The 19,059-nt window shown below is 36.8% G+C and overlaps 1 protein-coding gene across 3 annotated transcripts in view; it reads right to left on the bottom strand.

Moving 5' to 3' along the window:
* The window catches only part of LOC117409509 (ankyrin repeat and SOCS box protein 5), a 75,501-nt gene that overhangs the window by 38,651 nt on the left and 17,791 nt on the right, over positions 1–19,059 (bottom strand). The window contains exons 8-11 of one of the 3 annotated variants that reach the window (XR_009308433.1): positions 18,622–18,805; positions 18,131–18,253; positions 16,660–16,855; positions 14,733–15,554 (exon numbers count right to left, since the gene is read on the bottom strand). The exons of 1 other annotated variant lie outside the window; for it this stretch is intronic. Coding sequence is in view for 1 of the 2 variants with exons in the window: in XM_058998814.1 (XP_058854797.1) it covers positions 1,803–1,836 (34 nt within the window). In the remaining variant the exon portion in view is untranslated. Of the gene's footprint in view, positions 1–1,802; positions 1,982–14,732; positions 15,555–16,659; positions 16,856–18,130; positions 18,254–18,621; positions 18,806–19,059 lie in introns of those variants that run through there. One more of the 3 variants, XM_058998814.1, reaches the window with a different exon arrangement.

The following is a 19,059-nucleotide window of genomic DNA, read 5'->3' as shown; positions in this document are numbered from 1 at the left end:
TAAAAAGTGTTTTTATTATTTCGGGACTGTAACCCTCCTTTTGCATGGCGCAATACACATTGATGTGTAGAGCCCATGCTTATTATTTAAAGTGTTGTTGGCACGCAACCCAGCTGAAAATAAAGAGCTGTTAATTGTGAACTGTCTTGTGTGCGTTTGTTCTGGAGCACTGCATCATCACTACACCTGCACACTGCAAACCATTCCTTCACAGTAATCAATTTTTTTCATTGCCAAATATTTTAGATGTAGGGAAACCTGCTTGGGGGATGCTATTGTGTATTATCAAAGCAGCATCTGAAAAGGATTCCCTTTGTTATACTGACAACCTTTTTACAGCAAACACTTACAGAGCTGCTATTTTATAGCTTTATAAGAAAAGAAAAAAAAAAGATTAAAATGATAGCCTTGCTCTGTTCGCTTAACTCAAACTATAAAGGAAGGCTGTGGATTTTAAAGTGGTCACAATGCAGTCAAATACCAAATTCAATATACTTTGAAGTTTAATCTTTTACCTTCAACTTACTAAACCCTCAATACACCATACACTAAGTTTTTGTCTTTTCTTTGGATACATTCCTCCCCCCACATTATCATACAACAATCAGAGCCTTTTCTTGCACAACTGGCTGGATGATTCTCATGTAAGATTACAAGTGAAAAGTTAGTAAGAACCCCTTCTTTCATAGCCAATGAACAATTTATAACTTGTTAGCTGGACAGTTTATTCTGAGTTCAGGCCATGGGAAGAATGGTGTGGAGTACTGCAACGTAACTTTTTAGCAAATTCCAGTCTGGCTTTTTTATGTTTTTCTTTCAAAAGTGGAGTCCTCCTGGGTCTTCTTCCATGGAGCCCACTTTCGCTCAAAAAGCGACGGATGGTGCGATCACAAACTGACGTACCTTCACCTTGGAGTTCAGCTTGTATCTCTTTGGCAGTTATCCTTGGTTCTTTTTCTACCATTCGCACTATCCTTCTGTTCAATCTGGGGTCGATTTTCCTCTTGCGGTCGCGCCCAGGGAGGTTGGCTACAGTTCCATGGACCTTAAACTTCTTAATAATATTTGCAACTGTTGTCACAGGAACATCAAGCTGCTTGGAGATGGTCTTGTAGCCTTTACCTTTACCATGCTTGTCTATTTTCTTTCTGAATCTCCTCAGACAACTCTCTCCTTTGCTTTCTCTGGTCCATGTTCCGTGTGGTGCACACAATGATTCCAAACAGCACAGTGACTACTTTTCTCCATTTAAATAGGCTGAATGACTGATTACAAGATTGGAGACATGTGTGATACTAATTAAAGAAACTAATTAGTTTGAAATATCACTATAATCCAATAATTTATTATCTTTTCTAAGGGGTACCAACAAATGTGTCCAGTCCATTTTAGAATATCTTTGTAGAATAAGCAATAATTCATCTCTTTTCACAACTTCTTTGCGTTATTCTATGACATACCAAAGGCATGCAAGTATACATGATAAAATAGCTTTTAATTTCATCACTTTTCAGGAGGAATGAAGCATTATTTCAAAGAGCTGTAAGGGTACCAACAAATTTGAGCACGTCTGTATATATATATACACACACACACACACACACACACACACACAACACGTCTAAGCACGGACACTGTCTTTAGTTGTATAAAATGTGTGAATAATGGCTATCCTAAATCTCCCACTATTTTTAATTCATATTTCCTGACATGCTCTAATTAAAATACAGACTTTTTTTTTCATTTCGGTACAAATAAAATATCATTCATACAACATTTTGTGTTGCCAAACACAAACTCACCTTTCAAGTTTTTCTGTCGAGCAGAGTTTTGCATCGGTAAAAATAAAATGGCTTCTCACAAACGTTGTTTCTACTTCACACGAGGTAATGTCCAGGACATTTCGTCATCCAGGCTTGATAGTATCGCGAGATTTTAGAAAGTCCAAGTTTTTTTCTAAAAACTTAAGTTAACATTTATAATTAAATGAATAATTCAGGTACAATTAATATTAGAAATGAATGAATCAATCATCAATATGACATTAAAAAAAAAAAAAAAAAAAAAATGAAAGTTTACTGATAACAGGGTGGTGGTGAACAGAGCTTCGTCAGCTCGTCGGCTTTGTCAGAGAGGCTGTGCAGCAGTGCTGGCTTGTTATCAATGCAGCGCTTTTTAAATCGATATAAAATGACCAGAGCGACCACAAACCATATTTGAGAGAAGGGTTTAAAAGAGGAGTGTCAAACTCAGTTTTCATTTCACACAAGTCCTCAATTACTTAATTGATCTAATTATTCATTCGATTTAACACACACACACACACACATATATATATACACACTGTTTTTAAATTGCGAGGTATTTTAAATTGATGGTTGAAACGTGCATTTGATTCAAGGTACAGTTGCCGATTCTCATATACTAGTTTGGGGCCTGGATAGGTGTTAAATGTATCTAGCTAATTGAATAATTAATCAAATTAAGTCATTGAGGACTGGTGAGTTTGAAATGTGCAGCTTTTCTTGTTTATTTCCAGTCATTGAAATTAAGTAGGCCTATTATTTTAGGAAGAAAACTACAGCACAGCTCATTTTAACAAATCTGAACGACATTAAAAAGTAAACACTTTTAGCTTTTTTCATTATTTAATTCAACTCAGATAAGCCTGTTAAATAATTAATTTAGCAGTAATTTACAGTTTTTTAAATGAAAGTTACATACATTAACATTAAAGTTTGTGTCGTTATAAATACAGCTTGTGCGGTTTTTTAAAAGTTATTTTCTTTAATTTAACGGAATTTATCATTTTGTAAGCAAATTACATACGTACATGTTTTTCAGTGTATATTTCCGTAAAATTAATAGTACATATTTTTTAAAAAAAAGTATTTTGCAGTAATATTGAAATGTTTTGCATTTAATTAAAAAAAATGAAAAATGTATGTAAAAATTAAGGTTAATCCCACCTAAAAATACAGCATTTTTTTTTTTTTTTTTTTACAGTGTAAGCATTTAGCTACCGGGGCATGCAAATATACATATATATATATATATATATATATATATATATATATATATATAAATTGCATGCACCTCCGGTTGGAGCAACCGGAGGTGGATGGAAAGACTCCATATCGTAGCTACCGGGGCATGCAATTATATATATATAGCAGTGTGGTGTAGTGGTTAGGGCTCTGGACTCTGGACCGGAGGGTTGTGGGTTCTGCTGTTGTACCCTTGAGCAAGGTACTTTACCTAGATTGCTCTAGTAAAAACCCAACTGTATATATGGGTAATTGTATGTAAAATAATGTGATATCTGTATAATGTGAAATAACGTATAATGTGATATCTTGTAACAATTGTAAGTCGCCCTGGATAAGGGCGTCTGCTAAGAAATATATATATATAATTATTATTGTTATTTTTTTTTCTTTTTTTTTCTTTTTTTGGATGTTAGGAGTTAAGGTGGTATTTACTCGCGCATAGTTTTGAACGTTATTCCCGAATCTCTCCTTTAACATGTCTGAAGGGGACACTGTATTACTTAAAACGTGAATTAACGTCTTACAACGTGTTAACAGTGAGCAGTTACCTTGGGATTATACACCAGGTTCAGACGCATTGATTGGTCTAATATATCCGAAGGCGACCTAAGACTCACCGTTTCAACGGTGTCAGTAGTGCTCAACAGAAAAGAATGCAGTCAGAAAAATATTGTATACTGGCCATGGGCTTTGGTTTTGCCCAGAGCCGCAACTAAGCATTTAGCTACCGGGGCATGCAATCTATCTATCTATCTATCTATCTATCTATCTGTCTATCTATCTATCTATCTATCTATCTATCTATCTATATATTTATATTTATATATATATATATATATATATATATATATATATATATATATATATATATATATATATATATATATATATATACAGTACTGTGCAAAAGTTTTAGGCAGGTGTGAAAAAATGATGTAAAGTAAGAATGCTTTCAAAAATAGACATGTTAATAGATTATATTTATCAATTAACTAAATGCAAAGTGAGTGAACAGAAGAAAATTCAAAATCAAATCCATATTTGGTGTGACCACCCTTTGCCTTCAAAACAGCATCAAGCATCAATTCTTCTACGTACACTTGCACACAGTTTTTGATGGAACTCGGCAGGTAGGTGGCCCAAACATCTTGGAGAACTAACCACAGTTCTTCTGTGGATTTAGGCAGACTCAGTTGCTTCTCTCTCTTCATCTAATCTCAGACAGACTCGATGATGTTGAGATCAGGGCTCTGTGGGGGCCAAACCATCACTTCCAGGACTCCTTGTTCTTCTTTACGCTGAAGATGTTTCTTAATGACTTTCGCTGTATGTTTGGGGTCGTTGTCATGCTGCAGAATAAATTTGGGGCCAATCAGATGCCTCCCTGATGGTATTGCATGATGGATAAGTATCTACCTGTACTTCTCAGCATTGAGGAGATCATTAATTCTGACCAAATCCCCAACTCCATTTGCAGAAATGCAGCCCCAAACTTGCAAGGAACCTCCACCATGCTTCACTGTTGCCAGCAGACACTCATTCGTGTACCGCTCTCCAACCTTCGGCGAACAAACTGCCATCTGCTACAGCCAAATATTTCAAATTTTGACTTATCAGTCCAGAGCACCTGCTGCCATTTTTCTGCACACACACACACACACACATATATATATATATATATATATATATATATATATATATATATATATATATATATATATATATAAATTATTATTATTGTTATTTTTTTATTATTTTTTTTTTTGGATGTTAGAAGTTAGGATGGTATTTACACGCGCATAGTTTTGAATGTTATTCCCGAATCTCTCCTTTAACATGCCTGAAGGGGACACTGTATTACTTAAAACGTGAATGAACGTCTTACAACGTGTTAACAGTGAGCAGTTACCTTGGGATTACACACCAGGTTCAGACGCACTGATTGGACTAATGTATCCGCAGGTGACCTAAGACTCACCGTTTCAACGGTGTCAGTAGTGCTCAACAGAAAAGAATACAGACAGAAAAATATTGAATACTGGCCATGGGCTTTGGTTTTGCACAGAGCCGTAACTAAGCATTTAGCTACCGGGGCATGCAAATATATATATATATATATATATATATATATATATATATATATATATATATATATATATATATATATAAATTGCATGCTCCTCTGGTTGACGCAATCGGAGGTGGATGGAAAGAATCCATATCGCAGCTACCGGGGCATGCAAGACTCCATATCGTAGATGTTAGGAGTTAGGATGGTATTTACTCGCGCATAGTTTTGAATGTTATTTCCGAATCTCTCCTTTAACATAACCTGAAGGGGACACTGTATTACTTAAAACGTGAATTAACGTCTTACAACGTGTTAATAGTGAGCAGTTACCTTGGGATTACACACCAGGTTCAGACGCACTGATAGGACTAATGTATCCGCAGGCGACCTAAGACTCACAGTTTCAACGGTGTCAGTAGTGCTCAACAGAAAAGAATACAGACAGAAAAATATTGTATACTGGCCATGGGCTTTGGTTTTGCCCAGAGCCGTAACTAAGCATTTAGCTACCGGGGCATGCAAATATATATATATATATATATATATATATATATATATATATATATATATATATATATATATATAAATTGCATGCACCTCCGGTTGAAGCAATCGGAGGTGGATGGAAAGACTCCATATCGCAGCTACCGGGGCACGCAAGACTCCTTATCGTAGATGTTAGGAGTTAGGAGGATGGTATTTACTCGCGCATAGTTTTGAATGTTATTTCCGAATCTCTCCTTTAACATGCCTGAAGGGGAGACTGTATTACTTAAAACGTGAATTAACGTTTTACAACGTGTTAATAGTGAGCAGTTACCTTGGGATTACACACCAGGTTCAGACGCACTGATTGGACTAATGTATCCGCAGGCGACCTAAGACTCACCGTTTCAACGGTGTCAGTAGTGCTCAACAGAAAATAATACAGACAGAAAAATATTGAATACTGGCCATGGGCTTTGGTTTTGCCCAGAGCCGGAACTGAGCATTTAGCTACCGGGGCATGCAAATATATATATATATATATATATATATATATATATATATATATATATATATATATATATATATATATATATATATATATATATATATAAATTGCATGCTCCTCCGGTTGACGCAATCGGAGGTGGATGGAAAGAATCCATATCGCAGCTACCGGGGCATGCAAGACTCCATATCGTAGATGTTAGGAGTTAGGATGGTATTTACTCGCGCATAGTTTTGAATGTTATTTCCGAATCTCTCCTTTAACATAACCTGAAGGGGACACTGTATTACTTAAAACGTGAATTAACGTTTTACAACGTGTTAATAGTGAGCAGTTACCTTGGGATTACACACCAGGTTCAGACGCACTGATAGGACTAATGTATCCGCAGACGACCTAAGACTCACAGTTTCAACGGTGTCAGTAGTGCTCAACAGAAAAGAATACAGACAGAAAAATATTGTGTGCTGGCCATGGGCTTTGGTTTTGCACAGAGCCGTAACTAAGCATTTAGCTACCGGGGCATGCAAATATATATATATATATATATATATATATATATATATATATATATATATATATATATATATATATATATAAATTGCATGCACCTCCGGTTGAAGCAATCGGAGGTGGATGGAAAGACTCCATATCGCAGCTACCGGGGCACGCAAGACTCCTTATCGTAGATGTTAGGAGTTAGGAGGATGGTATTTACTCGCGCATAGTTTTGAATGTTATTTCCGAATCTCTCCTTTAACATAACCTGAAGGGGACACTGTATTACTTAAAACGTGAATTAATGTCTTACAACGTGTTAATAGTGAGCAGTTACCTTGGGATTACACACCAGGTTCAGACGCACTGATAGGACTAATGTATCCGCAGACGACCTAAGACTCACAGTTTCAACGGTGTCAGTAGTGCTCAACAGAAAAGAATACAGACAGAAAAATATTGTATACTGGCCATGCGCTTTGGTTTTGCACAGAGCCGTAACTAAGCATTTAGCTACCGGGGCATGCAATATATATATATATATATATATATATATATATATATATATATATATATATATATATATATTGCATGCACCTCCGGTTGAAGCAATCGGAGGTGGATGGAAAGACTCCATATCGCAGCTACCGGGGCACGCAAGACTCCTTATCGTAGATGTTAGGAGTTAGGAGGATGGTATTTACTCGCGCATAGTTTTGAATGTTATTTCCGAATCTCTCCTTTAACATGCCTGAAGGGGAGACTGTATTACTTAAAACGTGAATTAACGTCTTACAACGTGTTAATAGTGAGCAGTTACCTTGGGATTACACACCAGGTTCAGACGCACTGATAGGACTAATGTATCCGCAGGCGACCTAAGACTCACAGTTTCAACGGTGTCAGTAGTGCTCAACAGAAAAGAATACAGACAGAAAAATATTGAATACTGGCCATGGGCTTTGGTTTTGCCCAGAGCCGGAACTGAGCATTTAGCTACCGGGGCATGCAAAAAAAAAAAATATATATATATATATATATATATATATATATATATATATATATATATATATATATATATATATATAAATTGCATGCACCTCCGGTTGAAGCAATCGGAGGTGGATGGAAAGACTCCATATCGCAGCTACCGTGGCATGCAAGACTCCATATCGTAGATGTTAGGAGTTAGGATGGTATTTACTCGCGCAGAGTTTTGAATGTTATTTCCGAATCTCTCCTTTAACATAACCTGAAGGGGACACTGTATTAGTTAAAACGTGAATTAACGTCTTACAACGTGTTAACAGTGAGCAGTTACCTTAGGATTACACACCAAGTTCAGACGCACTGATAGGACTAATGTATCCGCAGGCGACCTAAGACTCACAGTTTCAACGGTGTCAGTAGTGCTCAACAGAAAAGAAAACAGACAGAAAAATATTGTATACTGGCCATGGACTTTGGTTTTGCCCAGAGCCGTAACTAAGCATTTAGCTACCGGGGCATGCAAATATATATATATATATATATATATATATATATATATATATATATATATATATATATATATATATATATATATATATATATAAATTGCATGCACCTCCGGTTGAAGCAATCGGAGGTGGATGGAAAGACTCCATATCGCAGCTACCGGGGCACGCAAGACTCCTTATCGTAGATGTTAGGAGTTAGGAGGATGGTATTTACTCGCGCATAGTTTTGAATGTTATTTCCGAATCTCTCCTTTAACATGCCTGAAGGGGAGACTGTATTAGTTAAAACGTGAATTAACGTCTTACAACGTGTTAACAGTGAGCAGTTACCTTAGGATTACACACCAAGTTCAGACGCACTGATAGGACTAATGTATTCGCAGGCGACCTAAGACTCACCGTTTCAACGGTGTCAGTAGTGCTCAACAGAAAAGAATACAGACAGAAAAATATTGAATACTGGCCATGGGCTTTCGTTTTGCCCAGAGCCGGAACTGAGCATTTAGCTACCGGCGCATGCAAATATATATATATATATATATATATATATATATATATATATATATATATATATATATAAATTGCATGCTCCTCCGGTTGAAGCAATCGGAGGTGGATGGAAAGAATCCATATCGCAGCTACCGGAGCATGCAAGACTCCATATCGTAGATGTTAGGAGTTAGGATGGTATTTACTCGCGCAGAGTTTTGAATGTTATTTCCGAATCTCTCCTTTAACATAACCTGAAGGGGACACTGTATTACTTAAAACGTGAATTAACGTCTTACAACGTGTTAACAGTGAGCAGTTACCTTGGGATTACACACCAGGTTCAGACGCACTGATAGGACTAATGTATCCGCAGGCGACCTAAGACTCACAGTTTCAACGGTGTCAGTAGTGCTCAACAGAAAAGAATACAGACAGAAAAATATTGTATACTGGCCATGGGCTTTGGTGTTGCGCCGAGCCGTAACTAAGCATTTAGCTACCGGGGCATGCAATATATATATATATATATATATATATATATATATATATATATATATATATATATATATATATATATATATAAATAAATAAATTGCATGCAACTCCGGTTGTTATTGTTATTTTTTTTTCTTTGTTTGAAGCAACCGGAGGTGGATGGAAAGACTCCATATCGTAGATACCGGGGCATGCAATTATATATATATATATATATATATATATATATAATATATATATATATATATATATATATATATATAATTATTATTATTATTATTATTATTTTTTTGGATGTTAGCAGTTAGGATGGTATTTACTCGCGTATACTTTTGAGTGTTATTTCCGAATCTCTCCTTTAACATGTCTGAAGGGGACAGTGTATTACTTAAATTGTGAATTTGTAGCTCTAGCTACATTAATGCAGCATAAGGAATTTGCTGCCTGCTGCTCTTAATTGAGTATCAGAATACCTGGCCAGGTTAAGTTAATTCTCTATTAAATTGCTAAATACGTAATTTTGTCCTCGTTTCTAAAGTGGGCTTTTCAGATTCATAAGGTAAAACTTAGGTGAAGCTACTTCAATTTACTGTCAGTTTTTGGTAAGGGGTTTCTCTCTGCACTGGTCTCTCTTGTTTTAACTGAATGATCTTTTCCTAAATTTCCACATGGAAGTTCTAATTAGAGTCAGGTGTTGCTAATTGCCTTGGCAAAGGGATTATTGAGCTTGATTTATCATCATCTAAGTATCTTAATTGGTTGCCCTTTAAATATGGCTATTACGTCCTGGGAAGGGGGTGGTTCCTTTTCTGGGTGATTCTTTTTTGGGTGTGGTTTTGTGTGGATGCAGAGTGTTTGGAGGAAAGAGCAGGGTTTTTTTTTGAAGAAGGTTGCTGTCTATAAAAGAGAGATCGGGAAGCAATGCTGTCTGATTTAAAACTCATGTACATCAAATGTTTGATACCTCTTTTGACAAGTATAATATTGGCAGCCAAAAAAATAAAGGTGGACATAAGGAAGTTTTTTTTACAAAAAGTCAAAGTGTAAGTAGGAAGATGTTGTTAAAGTAATAAACACAATTGATAATGATTCTCATAGCAAATGAAAAAATAATTTACTAATGAAGTTAGCAGAGTCATACTTTCTCTCGAAACAGCATGCATCAATTTATCATTTTATCAGGTGAAAGAAGCAGTGCAACCTGGTAAAAGCAGTACAGAGGCAGGTGGAGCAACAGAGTCGCAGGTGAGGTCTGTAATGGCTTAGTGATAATAAAAGTGAAAGTGTTAGACTCAGTTTTGAGATATATTATTGTTTGAGGCACATTGTGATATGATAGTAGGCTAATGCTGTATAGTAATACTCAGTGAATAAAGTTAGCATAGCCATATATTTTCTCTCTATATGGCATGCATCAATTTATTATTTTATCAGGTGAATGAAGCAATGCACCCAGGTATGAGCAGCAGCACAGACACAGGAGAGGTAGGCAGAGCACGTGAGCGTGCATGTGCTCATGCTTGTAGTGGTAGGGGTAATGGTAGCTTCAGTAAGGCTGGGATAGGTTATAATTCAGGTTATTAGTAATTCTATAGCAGGGATGTCAAACCAGCTTCCAGGAGGGCCACTTTATCATAGTGTTTTAAGTGTATACCAGCCAACTTCATGTCAATCAGATTATCCTCAATTCATTCATTTCAAGCCACCAGAAGTGATCATTTAACAGCTGTCTCCTAAAAAATGTCTTCCCGGGGGGGCACGCCCCTGAACCCCCCTAGCGATGTGACTCCACCCCCCTAAAAAATTGTGTCCCCACCAATGTTCAAACCAAACCTACGCCCTTGGGAACAGTGTCTGCAGCAGGGTAAGCGCTCCTACGCATGGGAAGCACGGTCGCAGACCATGCAACTTTGCTCTGCAAAGCACTTCAAGCACAGACGCATGCACAAAGTCCCAGTGACAGCCTTTTGTTACAATATATATTATTAGTGATTGTATTAGAGGCTCATATATCATCATTTGATCCTCGACTACCTTTTTTCTATACGGTCTCCTTTTCCAAACATAGATGAAAAAATTATGATTTTAAAATGTTGACTGCATCAGGATATACAACATAAAAGCTTGGCTGTTGAATAATTAACTGGAATGTCATTGAGTAAAACAGAAATATATTGGGGAAAAGAAATACAGACATTTCAGCAGTTTAATATTAGTTAATGTTTTTTATTAACATTTATTATCAGTAAACTAAAGAGAGAAGAAGAAGAAGAACATAAGAACATAAGAAGCAGTGTGGAGTAGTGGTTAGGGCTCTGGACTCTTGACCGGAGGGTTGTGGGTTCAATCCCCAGTGGGGGACACTGCTGTTGTACCCTTGAGCAAGGTACTTTACCTAGATTGCTCCAGTAAAAACCCAACTGTATAAATGGGTAATTCTATGTGAAATAATGTATAATGTGATATCTTGTAACAATTGTAAGTCGCCCTGGATAAGGGCGTCTGCTAAGAAATAAATAATAATAATAATAAGAAGAAGAAAGTTTACAAACGAGAGGAGGCCATTCAGCCCATCTTGCTCGTTTGGTTGTTAGTAGCTTATTGATCCCAGAATCTCATCAAGCAGCTTCTTGAAGGATCCCAGGGTGTCAGCTTCAACAACATTACTGGGGAGTTGGTTCCAGACCCTCACAATTCTCTGTGTAAAAAAGTGCCTCCTATTTTCTGTTCTGAATGCCCCTTTATCTAATCTCCATTTATGACCCCTGGTCCTTTTTTCTTTTTTCAAGTCAAAGAAGTCCCCCGGGTTGACATTGTCTATACCTTTTAGGATTTTGAATGTTTGAATCAGATCGCCGCGTAGTCTTCTTTGTTCAAGACTGAATAGATTCAATTCTTTTAGCCTGTCTGCATACGACATGCCTTTTAAACCCGGGATAATTCTGGTTGCTCTTCTTTGCACTCTTTCTAGAGCAGCAATATCCTTTTTGTAACGAGGTGACCAGAACTGAACACAATATTCTAGGTGAGGTCTTACTAATGCATTGTAGAGTTTTAACATTACTTCCCTTGATTTAAATTCAACACTTCTCACAATATATCCAAGCATCTTGTTAGCCTTTTTTATAGCTTCCCCACATTGTCTAGATGAAGACATTTCTGAGTCAACATAAACTCCTAGGTCTTTTTCATAGTTCCCTTCTTCAATTTCACTATCTCCCATATGATATTTATAATGAACGTTTTTATTGCCCGCATGCAATACTTTACACTTTTCTCTATTAAATTTCATTTGCCATGTGTCTGCCCAATTTTGAATGCGGTCTAGATCATTTTGAATGACCTTTGCTGCTTCAACAGTGTCTGCCACTCCTCCTATTTTTGTGTCGTCTGCAAATTTAACGAGTTTGCTTACTATATCAGAGTCTAAATCATTAATGTAGATTAGGAATAGCAGAGGACCTAATACTGATCCCTGTGGTACACCACTGGTTACCTCACTCCATTTCGAGGTTTCTCCTCTAATCAGTACTTTCTGTTTTCTATATGTTAACCACTCCCTAATCCATGTGCATGCATTTCCTTGAATCCCTACTGCGTTCAGTTTGAGAATTAATCTTTTATGCGGGACTTTGTCAAAAGCTTTCTGGAAATCTAAATAGACCATGTTGTATGCTTTGCAGTTGTCCATTTTCAATGTTGCATCCTCAAAAAAGTCAAGTAGGTTAGTTAGACATGATCTCCCTTTCCTAAAACCATGCTGGCTGTCTCCCAGGATATTGTTACCATATAGGTAATTTTCCATTTTGGATCTTATTATAGTTTCCATAAGTTTACATATAATAGAAGTCAGGCTTATTGGTCTGTAGTTACCTGGTTCAGTTTTGTCTCCCTTTTTGTGGATCGGTATTACGTTTGCTATTTTCCAGTCTGTCGGTACAACCCGTGTCAAGAGACTGTTGCATGATCTTGGTTAGCGGCTTGTAAATAACTTCTTTCATTTCTTTGAGTACTATTGGGAGGATCTCATCCGGCCCAGGGGATTTGTTTATTTTAAGAGCTCCTAGTCCCTTTAACACTTCTGCCTCTGTTATGCTAAAGTTATTTAAAACTGGATAGGAACAGGTCGACATGTGGGGCATGTTGTCCGTGTCCTCCTTTGTAAAAACCTGTGAAAAGTAATCATTTAATATATTTGCTATTTTTTTTTCTTCATCTATGATTTTGCCATTTGTGTCTCTTAGACATTTAACTTCCTCTTTGAATGTTCTCTTGCTGTTATAATATTGGAAAAACATTTTGGAATTGGTTTTAGCCCCCTTAGCAATATTGATTTCTATCTCTCTCTTGGCCTTTCTAACTTCCTTTTTGACTTGTGTTTGCAGTTCCAAGTACTCTTTCTGTGTGCTTTGTTTTTGGTCCCTTTTAAACGCTCTGTAAAGTGCCTTTTTTCGCTGAATATTTTTTTTTAATTGATCTATTAAACCATTTTGGCCATTTTGTTTTAGATTTAGATTTGTCTACTTTTGGGATGTAATTGTTTTGTGCCTCTAGTGCTACATTTTTAAAAAACAGCCACCCTTTTTCTGTGGATGTTTTCTCTATTTTACTCCAATCTACTTCTGTTAGTCTCTGTTTCATACCTTCATAGTTTGCTTTTCTAAAATTGTAAACCTTAGCTTTAGTCATTACTTTTGGGGTTTTAAAAAATATTTCAAATGAGACCATGTTGTGGTCTGAGTTTGCCAATGGCTCTCTGACCTCTGTTTTAGTTATTCTGTCTTCATTATTTGAAAAGACTAAATCAAGGCATGCCTCCCCTCTAGTCGGTGCCTTGACAAATTGCGTTAGGAAGCAGTCATTTGTCATTTCCACCATTTCAATTTCGTCCGTCGTGCCCCCCGTTGGGTTTTCCCATTTTATATGGGGGAAGTTGAAATCCCCCATTAGTATGGCTTCTCCTTTTCTACACGCATTTCGAATGTCATTGTACAACAGATTATTTTGCTCAGCGTCTGAATTTGGCGGTCTATAGCATGCTCCTATTATTATGCCCTTTGAATTTGTGTCCATTATTCTGACCCATATTGATTCTGCATTGTTTTCTTTGTCCTGATTTAACACCTGGGCTTCAAGGCTATTTCTTATGTATAGCGCTACCCCTCCGCCTCTTCTGTCCTGCCTGTCTTTCCTATACAGTGTGTACCCACTAATATTATATTCGTCTCCATCACTCTCAGACAACCAAGTTTCTGTAACACCTATCACATCGTAGTTACTTGTTAGTGCAGTAGCTTCAAGTTCTAACATTTTGTTTCTGAGACTTCTAGCATTAAGATAAATACATTTAATAGTGGTCTTACCTGAGTTGTTGCCCTTGTTTTGATGTAGTCTCCCTTCTGTTTTTTTTGTTTTCTCCCCCCTTCCTTTCTAGTTTAAATGCTTCTGTACTAACACTGTTGTAGAACAATCTTTTCTGAATTTGCTGTGGGACAAATTAATAAATGAAGTGTTTCTCCACTGCAGTGTCAGCAAATGTTATTACTGTATTTATATAAACCTTTATAGAAACAAAAGAAAAATATTGTCAGTAGAATAAGATTTTGTTTAACAAATCTAAAACACAATGATAATACCAGTATTTGATGTTTATTCAGTTCAAATACCTTACACAAAGGATGCAAAAAATGCACACCATTTCATCAAAAAACAAGTTCTGTTATATTATACAGCAGAGAAAATGCCTTGAAAAGGGCTCATCTCAGCCAGTTAAAGTATGTTCTGGGTTTCACAGTTTAACCTTGTGAGGAGAGTGACACTGGTAATATATAAGTGCTTGTGCCGTAATACTTTCCTAAAATAATAATTCACTTTGAGAGACTTTGACTATAGTTCAGATTGCCATCACTTTATAAAACAGCAGTACAAAAATGAACGCCTAAATATTAGATATGTTCTCGTTAATTCTCCCTATTGTGCAATGATACGTACATAAAAAAATCCAATAAAATATCATAATATACAAATACAGAATACAAATATGTTCTAAATGTTTTACATGTATGTGTTTAGTCTTTGACCAGGTAATCAACCTGGCAACACGTGAGAAAATAAAGGCAGCTTGTATTGGTTGCCAACAGGCCCTTATACATTGATTCGAGTGCAAAAGACAATCCATTCTTCACAAAAATAATTTATTTTAACACATTTTTCCATTATTCTTATTTTTTATTATAGCGTTTCTCTTCACATTTTTTAGTAAACAAAAAAAGCACAAACAAAATCTCAACGTGTCCTTGGTCCTTGTCTTTGCGCTCCACTTGTTCTTTCACAAATTCCTTCTGTATCCTCTCCAGCTCCAGCAGCTCGGCTGTCAGGCTCTACATGTGAAACTCTCGTCTGTTCTTCAGCAGCTTCATAGGGAAGGGATTCATATCATTAAATGCTTCTGTTTCCTAAAAGACAGAAGACACAGAGAAAACAAAATGCCACTGATGAAACAACTGCAAAGTTAAAGGACCTGGGAACTCTGCATTTTTCCCCCCTTTCAAAAAATACACAAATAAATAAATAATAAAGTATGGGCCTGCCAAAATTAAATTCATAAAAAGACACAAAAAGACAAACACACACTTGAGAAACAATGCAGTTTTTTTTTTTTTTTTTTAATTTAGTCGTTGCCAAATATTTTTTATTATTTTCTCCCCAATTTGGAATGGCCGACGCGTGTGCCGTCAGCCGACCCCTTTTTTTCACACTGCGGACTCGCCATGCACCCATTAACTTCTACAGTGTATCAATCTTCAGGTGGTCCAAATCAGTCAATGGCCCCCTGTCTCTGCACAGCCGGCACTGCCTGGATTCTTGTCTAATACTGAAGCATGAATGGCTGCATCTAAATGAATGCGTTTGTATTTCAGGTTTAGTGGCTGGGCAGAGGAGAAACATGGTGATTGGATCAATAATTCCAATGAAAAGGCTTTGAGAACTAAATGGAAACATATTTCTGCTGCTTTACAGTCATTGTGAGAAAGCTCTGCCAAATTATTATCATATAATCCCAGTTATTTCACTGAAAATCAAGAGAAAGCAGACTGATTGATCCAGTTCCGTGCTACAGTATAACAGAAAATAAATGTTTTCAGTAAATAAAAAGCAACAGAACCTTGGAATTATTCATCCTTAGGATAACTTATTTTTACTAAGACCTAATGGCAAGAAAATTCTGTTTTTAATAGTATCATAAAACGGCTGGTTTCACAAACTACAATTAGTACTAATCTTGGACTATCTTACCCAAGATAACGCCCGCCATTACAAAATAAGAGCCATGACCTACGATAAACAGTATGTACATATAAAAATGTAAGTCTGACATACCTACATACTCAACAGAGGATAACAGTTAGATGTATGTGTGACATACACAGTATGTAAGCCGCACTATATTCCACAGCAGGGAATAATAAAGCAAACAAATTAGTTTAAATAGTATCAGTGATGTGTAATTTTTCAATAATGTTAGGACATGTGATGCAAGCTAACTGCAGTCTGTATTACTTCTTCGTCTTCGCTGACAGCAGTGTCCAGGTCCTTGTCTTTGCGCTCCACTTGTTGTTCTTTCACAAACTCCTCCTGTATCCTCTCCAGCTCCTGCACCTCGGCTGTCAGCCTCTCCATGTGAAACTCTCGTCTCGTCTTCAGCAGCTTCATAGGGAAGGGGTTCATATCATTAAACGTTATGGTCATTAGTTTCCTAAAGACAGAAGATACAGAGAAAACAAAATGCCACTGATGAAACAACTGCAAAGTTAAAAGGACCTGGGAACTCTGCATTTTTCCCTTTCAAAAAATACATAAATAAATAAATAAATAAATAAATAAACAAAAATATGGGCCTGCCAAAATTAAATTCATAAAAAGACAAAAAGACAAACATACACACTTGAGAAACAATAAACAGTTCTAACAGGAACAAAAAATTTAAGTCTGACATACAAAGTTGTTACTTGCTAATTTTATAACATAATTATTTAGAGATTGAACCCATTAACTTCTACAGTGTATCAATCTTCAGGTGGTCCAAATCAGTCAATGGCCCCCTGTCTCTGCACAGCCGGCACTGCCTGGATTCTTGTCTAATACTGAAGCATGAATGGCTGCATCTAAATGAATGCGTTTGTATTTCAGGTTTAGTGGCTGGGCAGAGGAGAAACATGGTGATTGAATCAATAATTCCAATGAAAAGGCTTTGAGAACTAAATGGAAACATATTTCTGCTGCTTTACAGTCATTGTGAGAAAGCTCTGCCAAATTATTATCATATAAACCCAGTTATTTCACTGAAAATCAAGAGAAAGCAGACTGATTGATCCAGTTCCGTGCTACAGTATAACAGAAAGGAAATGTTTTCAGTAAATAAAAGGCAACAGAACCTTGGAATTATTCATCCTTAGGATAACTTATTTTTACTACTAAGACCTAATGGCAAGAAAATTCTGTTTTTAATAGTATCATAAAACGGCTGGTTTCACAAACTACAATTAGCACTAATTTTGGACTACCTTACCTAAGATAACAATAGGTAGTCCAGGATTAGTGCTAATCAGGGCCTGTGAAACCAGCCAATTGACCCACCAGTTAAATTGTTCAACACTTTAATAATCTGCTTGCAAACTGTTCATTAAACAGCTATACATACAGTACATCTGTTTTCTAAGCTGCAAAGAGGACATTATGTGGGTCTGTGAGGTGGGGGCTCCATTACCTGTAGGAAATGAATGGTAAAGAAGGACTTACGGTTTCATAGTGGATGCATGGTAAAGCTCAGTAAACTGCAAAATCACTGTTCACATTTACCATCATCAAAATGGTACAAGACAGTTTATTGAAATCACTAACTTTACTAGTGGTTAAAAGCATGGCCACTGGAGTGAGTGAGATGAGTGTGAACTGTTTATACAGTCTGTGATTGACAGCAACTGGTCTGATGCGTCTGCTGTTCATTATCATCATCCTCATTCTGCCTCACCTGCCATCAGAGATAGTTTTGGTGAAAAAAACGGAGGTATTGGTAGATTTCCAGATTGTCGTGAATTTTTAGAATGTCCTCTTCATTGTCCTTAAAGAGGGCCAGTGCATAGCGAAATATCACCTGGAAACAGAAAGAAGGAAATACTGTTCAGGTTAAAAAAGAAGGATACTTTCGCTCATCAAGTCGTCACTGGACTGAGCCCTTTATAATTAATTATATTTTACTTAATTCCATGTTTTTCATTTTTACTCTATATAACTCTAAAATGTCATTACTATAATTTAAAATAATTGGATAAGCTGTTACAATGTAAGTGTGACATACTGTGCACATGTTTGCAAGTTAAGACAATTTTTCTCAACAATTTGTGCTGAAAAATGTATTAAGCACGTTTCAACACAGTTGGGTAAGTGTGGGTGGTGTGGGTGGTGTTGGTGGTGGGGGGGTGGGTATTAAAGGATCAATTACTAACACAGCCGGCCCTGTACCTTTGTGCCCTCATAGAGGAAAGCATCCCACACTGAGCAGGATGTCGCTGACCAGACTTTCCACGAAGACCACCAGGAACCAGTTGAAGGTGATGAGGGAATGATCGATGCTGTGCTCCTTGAAGTGGGCCGTCAGGCGAGGCATCTTCTCAGCAAGAAAGTCACGGAACACCCTCTGATCAGCCTGCAAGAAACAAAGAGCTCTGCTTAGAGCAGCAGGAGTTGCTCAGCTGTTAGAACAAATAGGGACTATGACTGCCAGAATTAGCACATCCACAGTACTTACTGGAGAAGCAAAGGGGATAGCATTAAAACTCAGCTATAGGCTGACGAGCAATGTCACAAATATTTTAACATTTTCTTAGTAATAACGGAGAGACATGGACAAATTAGCCAATTTCCATAACAGGTGCCTTTGGAAAACAGGCAAAAACTGGT

The sequence above is a fragment of the Acipenser ruthenus genome, chromosome 2 (genome assembly GCF_902713425.1).
Source record: "Acipenser ruthenus chromosome 2, fAciRut3.2 maternal haplotype, whole genome shotgun sequence".
Classification (NCBI taxonomy): Eukaryota; Metazoa; Chordata; class Actinopteri; order Acipenseriformes; family Acipenseridae; genus Acipenser; species Acipenser ruthenus.
Note: the sequence above shows the minus strand (reverse complement) of the source record. Positions and strands in the feature narration are given on the sequence as shown.